Source organism: Prosopis cineraria, unplaced genomic scaffold, assembly GCF_029017545.1.
Source record: "Prosopis cineraria cultivar Desert tree isolate PC_DT_omini unplaced genomic scaffold, ASM2901754v1 PC12, whole genome shotgun sequence".
NCBI classification, from domain to species: Eukaryota; Viridiplantae; Streptophyta; class Magnoliopsida; order Fabales; family Fabaceae; genus Prosopis; species Prosopis cineraria.
Window position 1 is genome coordinate 37403014 of NW_026555343.1, and position 16775 is coordinate 37419788.

The 16775-nt window shown below is 33.0% G+C and overlaps 3 protein-coding genes across 3 annotated transcripts; 2 read left to right on the forward strand and 1 right to left on the reverse strand.

Moving 5' to 3' along the window:
* The first annotated feature begins 393 nt into the window (after window positions 1-393).
* On the forward strand, window positions 394-3669 carry LOC129287623 (ras-related protein Rab7). Its single transcript, XM_054923844.1, has 7 exons — window positions 394-558; window positions 1065-1091; window positions 1196-1295; window positions 1577-1723; window positions 1815-1895; window positions 2092-2237; window positions 3314-3669. The coding sequence occupies exons 1-7, from the start codon at window positions 506-508 to the stop codon at window positions 3381-3383; spliced, it is 624 nt and encodes a 207-aa protein (XP_054779819.1). The 5' UTR covers window positions 394-505; the 3' UTR covers window positions 3384-3669.
* Window positions 3670-6091: 2422 nt separating this feature from the next.
* LOC129288747 (uncharacterized) lies at window positions 6092-6806 on the forward strand. The gene has a single exon (XM_054925479.1). It carries the CDS (start codon window positions 6151-6153, stop codon window positions 6631-6633), a length of 483 nt encoding a protein of 160 aa, XP_054781454.1. The 5' UTR covers window positions 6092-6150; the 3' UTR covers window positions 6634-6806.
* Window positions 6807-7640: 834 nt separating this feature from the next.
* Window positions 7641-16134, reverse strand: LOC129288744 (protein disulfide isomerase-like 1-6). Its single transcript, XM_054925477.1, has 12 exons — window positions 15422-16134; window positions 14358-14487; window positions 13330-13495; window positions 12828-12946; window positions 11790-11870; window positions 11608-11697; window positions 11430-11501; window positions 11036-11104; window positions 10742-10822; window positions 10018-10152; window positions 8092-8145; window positions 7641-8011 (listed from the first exon to the last, which is right to left on the reverse strand). Exons 1-12 carry the CDS (start codon window positions 15964-15966, stop codon window positions 7916-7918), a joined length of 1638 nt encoding a protein of 545 aa, XP_054781452.1. The 5' UTR covers window positions 15967-16134; the 3' UTR covers window positions 7641-7915.
* Between the last annotated feature and the right edge of the window lie 641 nt (window positions 16135-16775).

Consider the following 16775-nt stretch of genomic DNA (forward strand, 5'->3'; position numbering starts at 1 on the left):
TAAATAAATTTTAAAATATTGAATTAATGACAATTGATAATAAAGTTCTTGATACATTTTTTAAAAAAAATAAATTAAAAATATTCATTCAAAAACTATAAATTTAAAAATTTTAATTTAAAATAAAATTTTAAATTTTTATCTATAATTATTTAAATTTATGTTTATAATTTATTTTTAAAAAGTTATTAAAAATTTAACTGTTATTAAATCAAACTTTTAAACCGAACTATCATTTTATCTAACTTTTACCCCCGGGCAGCAAAAGTAGAGAAGTGAAAAGCGTGATTAAACTCAAAACTGTGGGCATTTTTGGGAACGAGAGTCGTGCCAGGTCGTGGCATGGTTGGCATAAGATTGTTTGGTACAATCTTTTCTATTTAAATCCATCTACTCCATCTGTCCTTCAAAAGATTTCTTGAGGCACAAATCCCAATTTCTTTCTTCCAATTTCCGCTATCAATATTTCATTTTTGGGTAAAATTTCCACTTATCGTTTTGATCCATGGCGTCTCGCCGGCGAATGTTATTGAAGGTCATAATCCTCGGAGACAGCGGGTACGCCTTTTTTGTTTTTTTCAATTTTAATTTCCTTCTGAATTTGATTAACACCGACAAAGAAAAATGGTTATTACTATTATTTTGCTTTCCTGGGGTGTATAATTTTATTGAATTCTCCGATTTGTTGCTTGTTTTGTCAAGTTTGTGCTTATTGCTTGTTTTACGCAAACCTTAATCAAATTTGCTGGACTGCCCCTTCATATCGTTCTCGTTTCCATCTGAATCGTGAAAAGATAATAAGCAAATGCTTGAAGATCCTCCTGATAACATAATAAATTTGACATTTGAAACCAGTTTCTGTTTGGCTTATAAAATTTTGTTTGAGGAAATATCTTTTGGGATTTAGTGGGTATATTATTGCATGAAATGGATTCATTATATATCACGCCAGTGAGGTGCTGTATGCCCGTGTTTTGAAACTTATAACCTAGGTGGGATTCGATTGTTTGTTGAGTTAATCACCACGCTTTCTTTTCTGATTGGCATTTCTTTGACTTTTGCAGGGTTGGTAAAACATCATTGATGAATCAGTATGCCCGAAACCCTTTTTTTTAACTGTCGGAAGTATTTGATGAATATCCCTGTATTTGAATTGTATTAGGATTGTTATGATCATTAATGTTTTTGTATCTAGGTATGTGAACCGTAAGTTCAGTAATCAATATAAGGCTACCATTGGTGCTGATTTTCTCACCAAGGAAGTTCAATTTGAAGATAGGCTGTTCACATTGCAGGTGAAGGACATGAAAATGTTATTACCTTTTTGGATAACAATATGATCAATTTTCCAACTCAGTAGAATTTTTCTTCTGGAAGCTTGCACAGTCTTCCAGGATGAATGTGTCATTTCAGAAAAAAGTGTTGCTCTGCCCTTTTAAGTTTTTCTATTTCATTATCTATTTAAAGTCAGCTCATGATTGTATGTTGTATTATTTTTTGAAAGTTATCCTTTTATTCACTGAGTGTTTCTCAAGGAAAAAGTGTTTTCTCAATGAATGTCTCCCTCTATGTGTAGATATGGGATACTGCTGGTCAAGAGAGGTTTCAGAGTCTTGGTGTTGCTTTCTACCGTGGTGCAGACTGCTGTGTCCTTGTTTATGACGTAAATGTCATGAAATCTTTTGATAATCTCAACCACTGGCGTGAAGAATTTCTTATACAGGTGGCTGCTAATCTTTGGGCTCCAGGATTGTAAGAAACTTGGCATAATTAAATTACCAGCGATTGATTCTCACAAGCATGTGATTTTACAGGCTAGTCCATCTGACCCAGAAAACTTCCCATTCGTTGTCTTGGGAAACAAAATAGATGTTGATGGTGGTAATAGCCGAGTTGTAAGTTTCTTCTCCCTTCATGGCATGTTTGCTTCTGATAATCCATGAAACTAGCCATATAACTGAATTATCTGGAATGAATAGGCTTCCTGCTGGAGTTCAGAGAAGATTTAAACACTTTTTCTCTTCTGGTTTTGGTGTCTTACTGGTGTTTGATTTTACTTGACTGCAATGTCTTCAATATCTGTTGTTGCAGGTTTCTGAGAAGAAAGCAAAAGCATGGTGTGCTTCCAAGGGAAACATTCCATACTTTGAGACCTCTGCAAAAGAAGGATTTAATGTAGAGGCTGCTTTCCAGTGTATAGCCAAAAATGCACTCAAGAATGAACCTGAAGAAGAAGTGTGAGTAATTCCGAATTTTGATCTTTACTTTTGCATGTAATTATTTGTGACCTTGTGCATAATTTTACCATGGTTAAAAAATCAGACTGTGAACCAGTGAATTAGTCATGGTTTCAGGTTTTTTGACTCTACAAACTGACTTGTCAAAAGATTTTCTGTGGTAAACAACTAATAAAATCAGTCAAAAAACCAGTTTTAATCCTTTTCATCTAAATGCATTCAGTAATGACGGGTAATGTGTTTAATGGACTTCACCCAATTTAACATGTGTTTTAAAAAAATGGCGCGCTAATTGGTCTTAAGGTGCTGTCTTTTAAGACTGTTATAGAAAATCAGCTTATCTGAGGCACTATGTGAAGAATAAATAGCCTTGCTAATATGGCTATGATCAATTGGCGAATTGACATGTGTTGAAAGTTGTCAGTTTGGTTTCTTTCTCTGTAAAATATGCAAATACTCCTAATATGACAATAATTAGTCCATTTTATCAAGAGCAGTCCCGATTTATTGCATGGTGTTAGCATGGGGTTGGCATTTTACTGCAAAAAAGTGATGTCCATTTCTTTACGTTAACAAGTTAAGGATATCAGGATTCTTTTTATTTTCTTGGCCTGAAGATATCAGGGTTCAAGTTTCATTTACTTGTCTGTAACTCTATGGAGAACTTTAGCTTGCTCGCCATTATACCAGAATTTTCTGGAGTGAGAAAGAGAGAGGTTTGATTTCACTTTTGTGAGATCTAAAAGGGTAGAGGCGGGACCAACCTCTTATGCTCTTGTTCTTTCGTTATTTCAGTTGAAGTGATACCTTAGAAGATCCGGGTCGTACATTATCAAAAGCACTTTAATTCCCGCTCTTATATTTTGATTATTAAAGTGTGACACAAATATTAATGGTAACACAACTTGAATATTCAAAAAGTAGAACTCTGCGTAAAATTACCCTTGACAGTTTTAATGCATTCATTATTGAGGGTCCAACTCGTTTGAAGATTTAAATGAATAGTCTTGAGTATAGGCGGTGGTGAATGCCCTTGCTGGACATTTGTTTTGACATGTTGTTGTTGATTGTGACAGATACCTGCCTGATACAGTTGATGTTGGTGCTGGTGGACGGCAACAAAGGTCTACAGGCTGTGAGTGCTGAATTCAGAGTTCTTGGACCTGCTTCCTCTACTTGCTTCCCTTCAAATTGTTCAGTCATTAGTCAGCTACATTGTTTACTGTGGAAAAATTGAGGACAATTTATGATTTCTACTTATTTTTTTGTTAATCATTAGTGGTCTAACTTTTGTGCCTTTCACTTTTTCTAGTATCAAACTTGATATTTGTATCAAAACTCTTTTTTACCACATTTCATCCATTGTATACTGAGGATTCTGGTTAAGTTGTGCTTGCTTATTACAATAGATTCGAGGTTATATGTTACTAAATGGTGCATGAGTAGGACGGTAGGCGTTGTCCATTTCTCTGTCTGTTTCTTTCATTTTCTCCAGTTAGTTGTTCTAAATAATCCATAAAGGAAAAACAGTTCAAGTGGTGATAGTTTATTGAAAATAATTAAACAGGCTAAATTACTGGAAGTATGGGGTGAAATTCTACTCCCCACCCAAGAAAAAAAGTTTAGTTTGAGATTGTAACCAAAAAAAAAAAAAATCTTTCAGAGTCTTTCCTTTCTTATTAAATTCAAAATTTTTCAAAATTATGTATTCATAGAAATTTCATATGGTAATGTTAAGATTAATAGATTTGAATTTAAATTTAAAATTTAAAATTGATATATTCAAAATCATTGATGTCGGATGATGTAAACTTTTAAAAGTGAAAGAAAAATGAATTGAGATAAATATTAGAATTGAGAGATTAAAAGAGATAAGTATATTTTTATTTTTCAATGGATAAGAACGAGATAAGGAGTGGTCAAAATAATAAAGACACCAATAATAAAAAATTAAGAAAATGAGACGATTGGAATAATTAAAATTTTAAATAAATAAAATTTAGATAGAATTTAAAATTATAAAAAAACATGAATTTGGATTTGACATAGCCTCTTAAATATCTAAATAGGAGATTTAGTTTAAATCTAAATTTTCATCCATTCAAACACACCATAAATGAATTTGATTTTTTTAAAATTAAATTCAGGTTACATTTGGATGTAAGGAGTTATCACGTACAAATACTAATACGTGTATATGATATGTCAATACTTTCATTTTTAAAAGTATAAGATATGATATGTTTCTAGTACATATATATATATATATATATATATATTTTCTTTGTTTAAAAATGTAAAGCATTTTTTGAGGGGTTGAATGTTAAAAAATGTAAAACATTTTTAGTCTTTCAAAATGTGATCATTATTTTTCTTAAAAGTGCCCTTATTGAATAAATTATTTTATATTTATTTTAAATTGAAACACCCTATTAAATAGGAATAAATATGAAATTATAAAGTTAGTTTAAAGATATGTAATTATTTTATTAAAGATGAGATTCATTTAAAAATATCTTACATTTTTAATAGAGTGAGTATATATCATAAAAAATATTCAAAATATAGTTTCAATTTAAAAAATAACCAAGCTAACAGACATAAAAAGTTTTTATAGTAATACCAAACAAAACATAATCATTAATTATACTTTTATTCAATATTTGTCTAATTGCCTACCATCTATAATCTCTACTAATAGTTTACTATTTAGGGTCTATATACCAAAAGATTATGTCCTACTTTTATAATAAAATATATAATTTTTATCTTTTTCATTATATCTAAAACTTATTTTTTTTAAGGAAAATTCAATTTTTAACTTTAAAAGCAAATCACAAAAATATATTAGAAAAAAAAAATTATCCCCTCATTTAACGAATTTAATTTTTAAAAAATAAATTTAAAATATTAGCTTTACAGTATCAATTTACAATATAGAAGTATCGGATACGTATCAAAAATTAATTTTTTTAAAAAATAAAAAATAGTATTTCAATACTCTATGGATATATATTAAAAAAGTATTGGCAAATATTAATATATGACACGATGCCAATATAAATACATGAATCAATTTGAAATATCAGGGTTTCATATATGGGGAGGGAACTTTGGATATGAATTTAAGCCAAACTTATCATTTAGATTTATAAAAATTTATGAATTTGGATTTGATTCAAAGCTCCAAATATATGTTTTATCAGATTTTTTTTATAATTTTATATCTATTTACACCCCAGTCATCTGAAATGTTTTTTCAGTCAAATAGTTATTTAAAATGTTAGTTATTATAATCCAAATCCATTTTCATTTCCCCTCTCCCTTGATTGTTGCCTTTGAATTTAGCATTTATTATACTATTCAAATAATAAATTTTAAATTTAAGATCTAAATTCAAATCTACTTATATAAGCATTACCTTAAGGAAGATTACTGATGCCAAATATCGCAATTGAGATCAAGAAGCAGGTAGATGTTACTCAATTTTCAAGCCCTTAAATCCTTTAAATGCTACTAAAGTAAGAACATAAAAGACTTCTATCAACTAAAATTGATGAATGATAGAAGTTCACATCACTTAAACAAATAGTTAGGGATCCCAACCATAGTCCTCGTGCATGACAATTAATTGAAAGATGTCTACCCTGACAGAAATTCTTAGGTATTATATGAATCTACAAGCCCCTTTGTGTATGGGTCGGACCATCTTGGGTCCAAGAGTTTTCGCATGTTCGAAGCCCAATGGCTCCAATGTATCCACAGTCCGAGCCCAACTTAGGGCCCATGAGTCACCCAGCACCGACCTGATCCCTTCGGGATACATGAGCGAGGATGAGCCAGGACCACACCGTCTATATTTTTGAGCTACCGTCTTGGGAAAATCAAGGGTTTTCATAATCGAGCTCTGATCATGGAGCACCAGATCCTACCTCCGCGTATTGAAGATGCTGGCCTCGAAGAATGTGCTCTTCCTCCGGAATCCATCAGAGAAGCCTTCTTCAAAGCCGCTTTCGCCGTGAAATCGCGGGCAACCTCTGTTTTATCTGCTGACGATGACGATGCAGCTTGTGTGAAGGATCCTTGGCCCACCGGAAAGGACGCTTCGGATGTGGTCATCGGAGTCATGGCGGAGAGTGAACCAGAGGGACCCTGCGCCGTCGTGAAGGGGATTGAAACTGGTGCCGACGAAGTTAAGGTTTGTGATTGGGAAGAGGTGAGGGACAAGGTAATTGTAGGGGGAGAGGGAGAGATATTGGGAGAGGAGGGGAAAGCATGCGTGGATTCTTTGCAAGGATTGGGTCTTGAAGATGATATCAAGACTAGTAATGACGCCGACGAGGAAGAGAAAGAGAAGGAAGGTAAGAGACCAACTTTGGTTGAAGGTTTTGCTTGAAATCTTTGATCTTGGTCTGTTCTTGATCTATATACTCCACTTCAATATGATGCGTAACTTTCTCAATCTTGATTAGGAAGTGGTGTGTTTGTGGGTTCTGAATAGTGAATCTTACGTTGTACACAACACAAAGGAAAGGAGTTGGTAATGCAACACAATAGTCTTTCTTTGAACTGTCTGTGCCTTTTAAGTTCAGCATAAGCCCTATAATTTCCATGTTTATCACCATTTAAAGAGTCTCTTCTCTTACTTACGAGGTAGGAGACTAAGAAAAAGGTTACCGTAACAAGTTCTGTTAAAGCTATTACAGAATAATATAAAAGAAAGCCTCATTCACTACTTCTTAACCACGTGCAATTTAATTCTCAAATCCAAGGTGTTTAGAAACTTCTTCAGTACTTCTAGGTAGTAAAACTCAGCCCCTGGTTCAATTTGTTAGATTACATACGTGTAATCGTTATGAGTTAATCTTGACTAGATTGACTTCAATTCAACCACAATTTAAACCATTAATTCTTAAAACCACTATCTCGACCGTTTAGAGTTTTAGTACCTTGTAAGTTTCTTTCGATTTGTGTTCTCTTTCCTTCTGTAAAGTTCTGTGCAAGAAGAAAAATAAGAGAATTGAAAAATCTGAAATCTGCATTTCATCTTTTTTATAAATAAAAAAAAATTAAACCCCTGGTTTCTTAAATCTCATCTAGCAACTTTTGATGACTTGATGTCATCATTACAATTTTCATTCCAAATACGTCATATTATGATTTAATGGTTTCTTTTACTTGCTTCCAGTGGTCATTTTCATTGTTTTACTTCTGAAAATCCGATGGTCTAAGAAGAAAAGTATTCAATATATTAATATATTGGATTAATCTGAGAAATTAAGCATTGCAATATTTCCTCACATGATTGCAAGCACTCAAAATGGTCCCAGCCTAAGGTTCATTGACTGATATGGGCTTTGGCAAAACTACATGATATAATGACATTACTCTGACGTTCAGCTCTAACTCTCAAGTATATCCACTTTATAATTTATCCGTCTAGCTTTTGCATTTTGGCAATAAGCTCATGCTTTTACAGTCATGGATTCAGCCAATTGAAAATACATCAGACCAACCCACAGTCTCAGGATAAGAAGAAAAAAAAAATAAAAAATACTCAAGCATAAGCCTTTAAATGTCTAAGTTTCCATCATTCTCTCCTTTTCCTTGATTTTTTCCATGTAACATTTTCCCTCTTGATGATATTTTTTCTCTTACAAAAAAATATTTTCTATCTCCTATAATTCATCTTTGACGGTTTGATCCTTGACTTTTAAATGCTTGTTGATGGATGCAGCCAATTCTTTCAAACTAGATTTTGAAGAAAGTTTGATCTGCAGAAAACAGAATTATTATAAGTCACAGATCTTCAATTCATGAACAAAAATTCTAACTCTAGTTAGGAAATAATTACCGGATTGGTCTTATCACTTGCTCTGTAAAGTAGGAGAGTTGGATAATCATTCACCTAACTCATCAAAGCAACAATCCATTGTTAGAAGATAGATATAACCTTGCAATATACTTCTTTTGTCTCTACATATAAAATATTTTTTACCGAATCACGCAAACCAATAAAAGTTGTTTATCTAATTAAAAATATAGTAACATTTTAATTTTACCCTTAATTATTGTAAATGAAAAATGAATATTTTTTTAAAGTAAATTAATGACAGTATTTATCTTTTTCTCTTTTCAATTTAATCTAAAAAGAGTATAATGGTCCATTCATTAAAAAATATGCTAACCTTTTATATTTAAAGACAAAAAAAGATTTTAGAAAACTTTACATATAGGAACGAAAGGTATCTTTGTCGATTTTAATATGACAAAATCTTGTAGTTTTATATTATTTCTCCACACCTTGGAACTATGATATTAATAAAAAAAAAGAGAGTAAAATCACACACAAGGACCATTGAAAAATATAATTTACAAACAAAAATCAATATAAAATTAATTGTTGTTAAAGTGAGAATATAGAGACGATTTATCTATTAAGAGGATTAATAAAAAAGTATTGTTGTAAAAATAAAGATTTACACATGGTTTTTATTGATTTGAAAAAAGCTTATGATCATATACCAAGAGAAGTGCTTTGGAAAGCGTTGGAAAAAAAGAGAGTACGGATTGCTTATATTAAAGCTATACAAGATATGTATGAGGAGGTAAAAACTAGTATAAGAACACCTAGTGGTCAAATAAAGGATTTTCCTATAAAGATTGGATTACATCAGGGATTATCTCTAAGTCCTTATCTGTTTAACTTGATCTTAAATGTTTTGACGGAACATATTCAAGAGAAAATTTCCAAATGTATGCTCTTCGTGGATGATATAGTTCTTATAGCAAAGACAAGAGAAGAAGTTAATTGCAAACTTGAATTATGGAAGAGGACATTAGAGTCGAAAGGTTTCCATCTGAGTAGGAGTAAGACGGAATATTTATATTGTAAATTTAGTAAGAGACTATCCGACAATAATTTGGAAGTGAAATTGAGAGATCAAATTATACATCAAATGAAAAAGTTTAGATATTTGAGAGCGATTATTCAAAATGATGGCGAAATCAGTGGAGATATTTCACATAAGATTCAAGCTGGATGGTTTAATTAGAGAAAAGCTAAAGGAGTTATTTGTGACCGTAAGGTGCCTAATAAACTTAAAGAAAGTTTTATCGCACTGCTATCAAACCGGCAATGTTATATAGTAGTGAATGCTGAGCTCTAACGGGACAGCAAGAGCATAAAGTTGGAATAATAGAGATGAGAATGTTACGATGGATGTGCGGACATACACGAAAAGATAAAATTCGAAATGAGCACGTATGCGAAAAAGTGAAGGTATCACCTATTGAAGAAAAAATGATAGAAAATCGGTTGAGAGGGTTTGGGCATGTACAAAGAAGACCAAGGGAGGCACCAATGAGAAAAGTGGAACATATAACTTTGAATCCGATTAAGAGGGGTAGAGGAAGGCTTAAGAGAACACTCTTGGAAGTTGTTGAACACGATCTCTTAATTAATAATATTCCTAAAAACTTGATAAATGATAGAGCACAATAGCGTCTTGCAATCCATATAGCCGACCCTACCTAGTGGGATAAAGGCTTGTTGTTATTGTTGTTGTAAAGTGAGAATATAGACTTTTTTAGTCATCTGTCTTGGATAAAAACAAATTGCCAGTAGAATTTTTGTCAACATTGTAAAAGGTCTCCAGTAGATAGATATAACAAATTGCCAGCATTCTAAAATTCCATAAAAAAGTTCTTCATTAGTTCTTTATTGTCTTTTCATGTCATAAAATAAGCTAAGACCAATAATAGTTTTGATGGCACTTACTTGCAGTTTTGGGTGTTCATTAGCTGAAGCATCTATTCTTGCAAACATTAGATTACTTGATCCTTTGTAGTGCTTAGCCAACTTCTCTACTTGTTTGCTTGTGGCCTCACAATTGATACACCAAGGTGCAAATACCTATTTTACAGTCACAATAAGTTAACACAAGCTCCATCTAGAAGCCGGGTCAATACATGCCTTGTCATACTGGCTGGGGAAAAAAACTAAAACTTAAAGAATTCTAAATCATATAGTGTAAAATTGATTGCCTGTTTGTTTAAATTAAAAAAAAAATATTTTGATTAAACTAAATATGAGAGATTTGTTGGGAAATATGTTTTCACTTTATTTTGATATGCTAATCCAAAATAAGCTAAAAGACAGATTTTTATTTTTATATTTTTCACCACATCCCTCATGTAGTCATGTTTAGCTTAAGGTTCTTTCAATAAATCCTTCATTTTTGGTTTAATAAAAATCACTTTTCTTTTAAGCTTAGACAAACAGCCCTGAGAATTCATCACAGCTCAAGTTAAGCATATAGTTTACAATAGGATAGTTGCTTCCATCAGCACCAGTAGACTCATGACTTATAAATCACACATGGCTTACAGAAAATGACACGTCTCAGCTGTACAAGCAGTATTTACTTTCTTTTTTTTTTTTTCCTGAAAACATTTGAAGTTTAATCACAAGTAGATGGTATAAATATGAGAACTTTGCAAACCTCTAGAAGCACACTTTTCTCGCTGTTCAGAACCATGTCATCAAGAGTTTTCCCCACAACAACATGGACACTAGCGTTTGTCTGCAATAACAAGGAGATCAATTGAAGAGATTGACCCAGATTCAGTCTTGGGATAAAACTACCTAACTATTGTAATAGGAACATTTTACATACAATAGAAGGGACACAGGCTGCTTTTTAAATGAACCAAAGGGTTATAAATGATGTTAACCGCTTCACTAATGCACATTCATAGAGAAAATTCTATTGTAAAAAATATGTAAACAAACTTACGTTATCTGGTATTGGCTGTGATTTGAAGTATGGTGACAGAGAACCATCCACAAGTTTGTTACAGAACTCCTGAAAAAAGAAAAGAGGAAGATGTCATTTTGGCTTGCAGCTAAATTCTTTTTTTTTTTTTTTGCCCGGGGGGGGCGGTCATCAAGAGGATAATGATAGTTTTAATATTAGAATTTTTAATGATACACTGCTAGGGTGCAAGGACTCTTCACGTTCAATTGTTTCCTGATTTGCTTGTAATATTGTGCGGTTTTGACTGCGGCCTTATCAATTTGGGGGCAAAATTTTTTTTTTTTTTTTTTGTGGTGGGGGGTGTCAATGCATCTAGTTAAGTTTCCCTGGTAATTAATCAATGGAAGGATAATTTATATGGACAGAAACTTACTTCAATATTGCTTCTCGTCGGTTTTGATTCCAACAAAAACTTTGACCTCCCTCCATTCTCAAATGCAGCAACCTATTAGGCACACCGAGAAACAAACCGCATGAGTTTTAGGTTGCTAGAGTTATCTAAAATAGTAATAATACCTCAACAAATACTTGTTTTCAGTATGTAAACTAACCACTGTATGTTTTGATTCTTCTAGACCAAGCAATGTTAGGAAGGGCTTTGCCAGATTCTCATCGTTAATATCCACATGTATAAACATGATCTGCATTTGGAAGATATATTAGATACCAAAAGATTCACAGCCAAGATGAATGAAATCGTTTCGAGGTTCCAAACGTAGGCCAGAGCAACTACCCTTGACTTGAAAGTCCTTGCAACATCTTGAAGAGGCTCAAGAAGATTCTTGAAGTCATCATTGTTCGTGAAGACATAAACCTAGATAATAACAGACAATTAACTTCAACTATTATTAATCTAAACAACAATATAAATAATTATATATAAAAAGCAGCAGCCAATACAGACTCTGCTGAAATAAATTTATTATGCATCAGCAGCAGCATAGACAGACGCCACAAGTTGGTACATGCTTCACACAAGTTTTAGCACATCCCTTGGTGCCTCAAAATTTCCTAAATTTCACTGTAGGCATTCCTCCAGATATTAGAGACTTCTTGAACTTTGAGAATAAACAATTTTGATCTTTCTTTGGTTATTCAGATTAATCTAGCGTCTAACAAGTTCTTGTCAACAAGTTATCAGAGTTGCAGTTCCTTTTACCTAGTGTTAGAATCATTTATTAAGCATCAAGTATCTATCCTGAGGCCAAATCCATGGCAAGAAGTTAAAATACGAATTTTTTTTATTTTCACAGGAGCAGATACTTCAAATAGTATGATTATATTGCCAATGTTTTGCATCATTATGCAGGCTATTGCATCATTATGCAGGTTACTGCTTCCTTTTTATAAATGTATTTATTCTTATTTGGAATTACGAAGACAAAACTCCATCTTGAGGTCTTGAATTATTAAATCAATTGCTCAAACTAGAATGCTGCATGTTCACAGACTAATTTTAGAGAAAAGGAAGCCAAAACATTAAAAAAAGAGGCAGCTTTACTGGCTGCCGGTGAATAAGGAAAATTCATTTGCAACAGAACTTGAAAGAGATTATAGTAGCTAATTATCATGATAGGTGGAGGCAAACAATCTTGGTCCATATGTAATACTTTGTACGGATAGTGGAGTGCTTAATATCAGATGTAGATCGCATTGCAGTAATATTAACATGAAAGTCTAGCGAAAGAAGAAAATGCCCAAAACTGAACGTGAATGAAAAAGAAAAGATAAAAAAATCCATTTTAAAAAGGAATTTAAAAATATATGCAACCTGAAGCTTGACTGGGCTGGAGTAGACTCTCATAGAATTCATCTGTGTCAGTTTTGTCACTAATGGAAACTTATTGTAGTCCAAAAACTCCAACATTTTATCCATGCTGAAGGTTCCATCTACAAAGACAGAAAGCCTAATTGTTGAAGGAAGTTCTGAACAATTATCCTTCCAAAAAAAGCAATAATAATAATAATAATAATAATAACAACAGAACAAATGGTATAATTAGGGGAAAAACGGATGGTTCAGAGCAAAAGTTTATGTATATAAAAATGCCTTGTAATATAGTTTTCACTTTTCACCATATTTAAATGAGCCTGATTGATATGAATGCGTAACAGTTCAATGTAAAATCCAGGAATAACTCAGCAGCATAAATTCCAAGCACTAAATATCTATACGCTTCTAATGAGAACCAGAATATCTGCAGTTTTACTTTTTGATGCAAAGACACCAGAACCAATTGAAAAACAATCATTGAAACCAATTACAAACTCACCATATGCAGTATATCTTTCAGGCTCGCTTTTAACAATGCCAAGAAAACGATCAGAATGTTTGAGATCTGGAAAAAGAACTTTGGCTAGCTCAGCCTTATTCACTTCAACAAACTGGGTTTCATTATCGGACTTTGCAGCTTTAACAAATTCTTCATAGTCAGAACCCTGAGATTTTTAATAAAAAAGAATAAATTATTGCACCACTGCATTTTTCTTGGCAGAAAAACAGCTTTTTCTGATCAACACAGTGCCAATTATAAATTAATATGTAGCTCCACTAAATATGCAAAATCCATGAAATTGCTAAATATAAGGAGTAGCTATAAAATGCTAGTTCTTTATTGACATCAGCAAAATAATTATTAATCAGACTAGAAACCTCCAACCCCATCCAAAATAAGTCTAAAATTTAAATCCCATGCCTGATATTGATCAAAGAAAATGTGAATAAATAAACAGTAAACACCACTACATTTCATCCTGCATATATTTAAATAATACTGTAAGCTATTGCATCTATAAGCAACTGGAAAACAACTGAATGTATATTATGAAAACATCCTCAGTACAGCCAACCAAGGGCTAGTCTGTTTGCGGAATGGAATGGAAAGGAAAATTTTCAAATTGGAAAGTCATGTGTCCCCAGAGACCTTGTGAATACAAAAATTTGGACCTTCTTTCTTCATCTTTATTCTTCAACCTTTTATAATCTAAACCTTTTTTCTTCTGAACCAAAGAAAAACTGCAATTTCGTTTCTTTCCGTCGTGTCTCTCACTTCTACTATTTAAGATATAGAAATGACCGATAGATTAGGTCTTCATGATAAGGCAATGAAAATAAAATTTTGAGGTCCCCAGTTCAACTGCTAGTTCAAGCAAAAGATATAAAAATGAAAGAGTAATTCAAATAAATGATCAGTGCGGCATTAGATATCAATAATAGACAAATTTCACTCAATCTATCCTCTTTTAAATCAGTATCACTGATCTGGTAGCCTCAGAATTCTTCATAAATTGTATCGTTTACCTCAAATTTATCAAACAGACCAATGACAAATGTATGATACTTCTTAAGAAATTGTTCTGCCTCTGAGACAGAGCTTATTCTAATGACGGGTGTGCTGGTCTTCTTTCTCGTCCATATCACTATATCATCCCTGAAAGCATCAACCAAGAATCACTAGATGAGTTATACAACAGATTTGATTGACCATCATTATAATGATATGTATGTGTGTGCTTTGAGAATATTGTCCTGGCTAAATCGTTTAGTCTACATGGAAGAAGTTTCTAGAGGAACCAGTCTAATATTTCCAGCATAAACTGACAAACCAGTGTTAAAATGATGTAATTCTGAAAAAACATCCATATAGACACACCTACCTGAGACATAGAGGGAAAAAAATACTAGATACACATTTCAAGATACACAAGCAATATAATAGACTGATCAATATATAGTTATCAATGCTTTGAAAGCATTATTCCAGATAAACTGATTCGTCTACATTGAAGATAAGAGGTAAAATAAACCACGGAGATACTGGGCAAACATTTCCAGAACAAACTATTATTACAATGGTATAGTTGAGAATGAAGTCCTAACTGTCAGAAATGCATAGTGCACAGTGAAATCAACAGAATGCACTTGGGAAAGACCAATGACAAACAAAAGCTACGCATGCCAGGCAAATGTTTTCAGCCCAAAAGACTTAAAAATGCATAATTCTCATACATAATAAAAACAAAAATCGTATAGACATCTAACTATCTAAAGTATGCAGATTCAGAGTTCAAGAACATAATTGGCACCACGAGCTTATAGTGACAAAATTAACATCTTATGATGTAAACCTCCGGAAGCAGGCATAAATTTCTAGATTGCTAAAATCAGTCTACATTGGTGAAATTTCCAGATTATATAAACCAGATAGACACCAGGCAAAAGCTTGCAGCACAATTCTTAGTGAAAAAAGGAAACATTCAGAATATATACAGGCATACAGCTAACTAACTGAAATTAGCACATCCTGTGTTTAAGGGAGATATTGGTGTGATGATCTAATTGAAGGGATAGGGTTAACATCTTACGCTGTGAAACCACCTGAGTACACTTGGGAGCTACCATTAACAAACAGAAGCATAGTGGGGAAACCTTTGATCCCAAGGAGCGAAGCAGACTTAGGATACCTATCAGCATCAAGCTTCGCCATTTGAAGAGGGCTTCCCAATTCCTTCAGTAAAGTCGCAGCCTCTGCAAATTGGGGCATTAATTCAGCACTCCTAGGACACCACGGCGCATACCCCAGAACCAGAACGAACTCAAAACCATCAATAACCCTCTTGGTGTTGTCATTGTTGAGCTCAAGAACGATTCTTTGGGCCTTGGTTAAAACGTCCGCTTCCGATGACTTCACCCCACTACCCCCTTCTGCTTCCTTCTCTACTTCTTCGTCCACTGCTAGTAATTCTTCAATACCCTCTAAATCTTCGGTGTCCTGAGCATCTGGGGCTACGTCAGAGGCCTTTACAACAGCATTGAAACTCAGTACGAGGAGAATGGTGAGGGCCCAATAGAAGAATTTTAAAGTGGGTTTCCTGGTAATCATACTGTTAACTCCAATACTGGTGATCATAAGATACGAGCAGAGAGAGAGAGAGAGAGAGAGAGAGTGGCGTTTCGCGACTTGGTGTGAAGATCTAGTTCTTATCAGTAGAACAGTGTGAAATGGGGACAGAGATGAAACCAAGACTGCCCACAGATGGTAAAGAAAGGAAGCGTGGAGACGTTAGGCAAACTATAAACACGCCGAGATTTCAGGGACCCATGTTAATAAGATTTGAGGGAGTAATCGCGTGCCACTATTTTGACCGACGTTGATTATAATAAATTATTAATAATCACAAATGATAATATGCTATTTTTCTCATGTCCAAGATCAAGATGTCTTTTAAAAAAAAAAATTGGTGAGATGGATTTTTTGATTCTATAATGTTTTTGAATTTTTGTAAAAATTAAAATGAAAATTTTGGATCAAAAAGTTAATAAAACGATCATGTTGCGCAAAACTGTGAAGTAAATTGCAAATTGATGAAAGTTTTTCGCATTTTGATTTTGACTGGATTAACATTCTTAACAGTTTTATTAGCAGAAAATCAGGAGAGAAAATGCCTTTACCTTTGCAAATAATGATAAATTTTGTTATTGTTGATTTCTCATTTAAAAAGATTAGAAACCTCTAATGTATCCTTCTCTAAAATACATTGAGGCAAGTCTTCAAGGAAAAATTTCACAGCATTTCCCTTGCCAAATTTATCGACAATCAAACCCTTTAAAATTCTGAAACATCAATTCACTCCCCATAAATCCCACTTGAGCTAAAATGAAATTAAATTTTTTTAAAAAAATGATGCAAATAATCCTGCATTCACATGATCAGCAAAT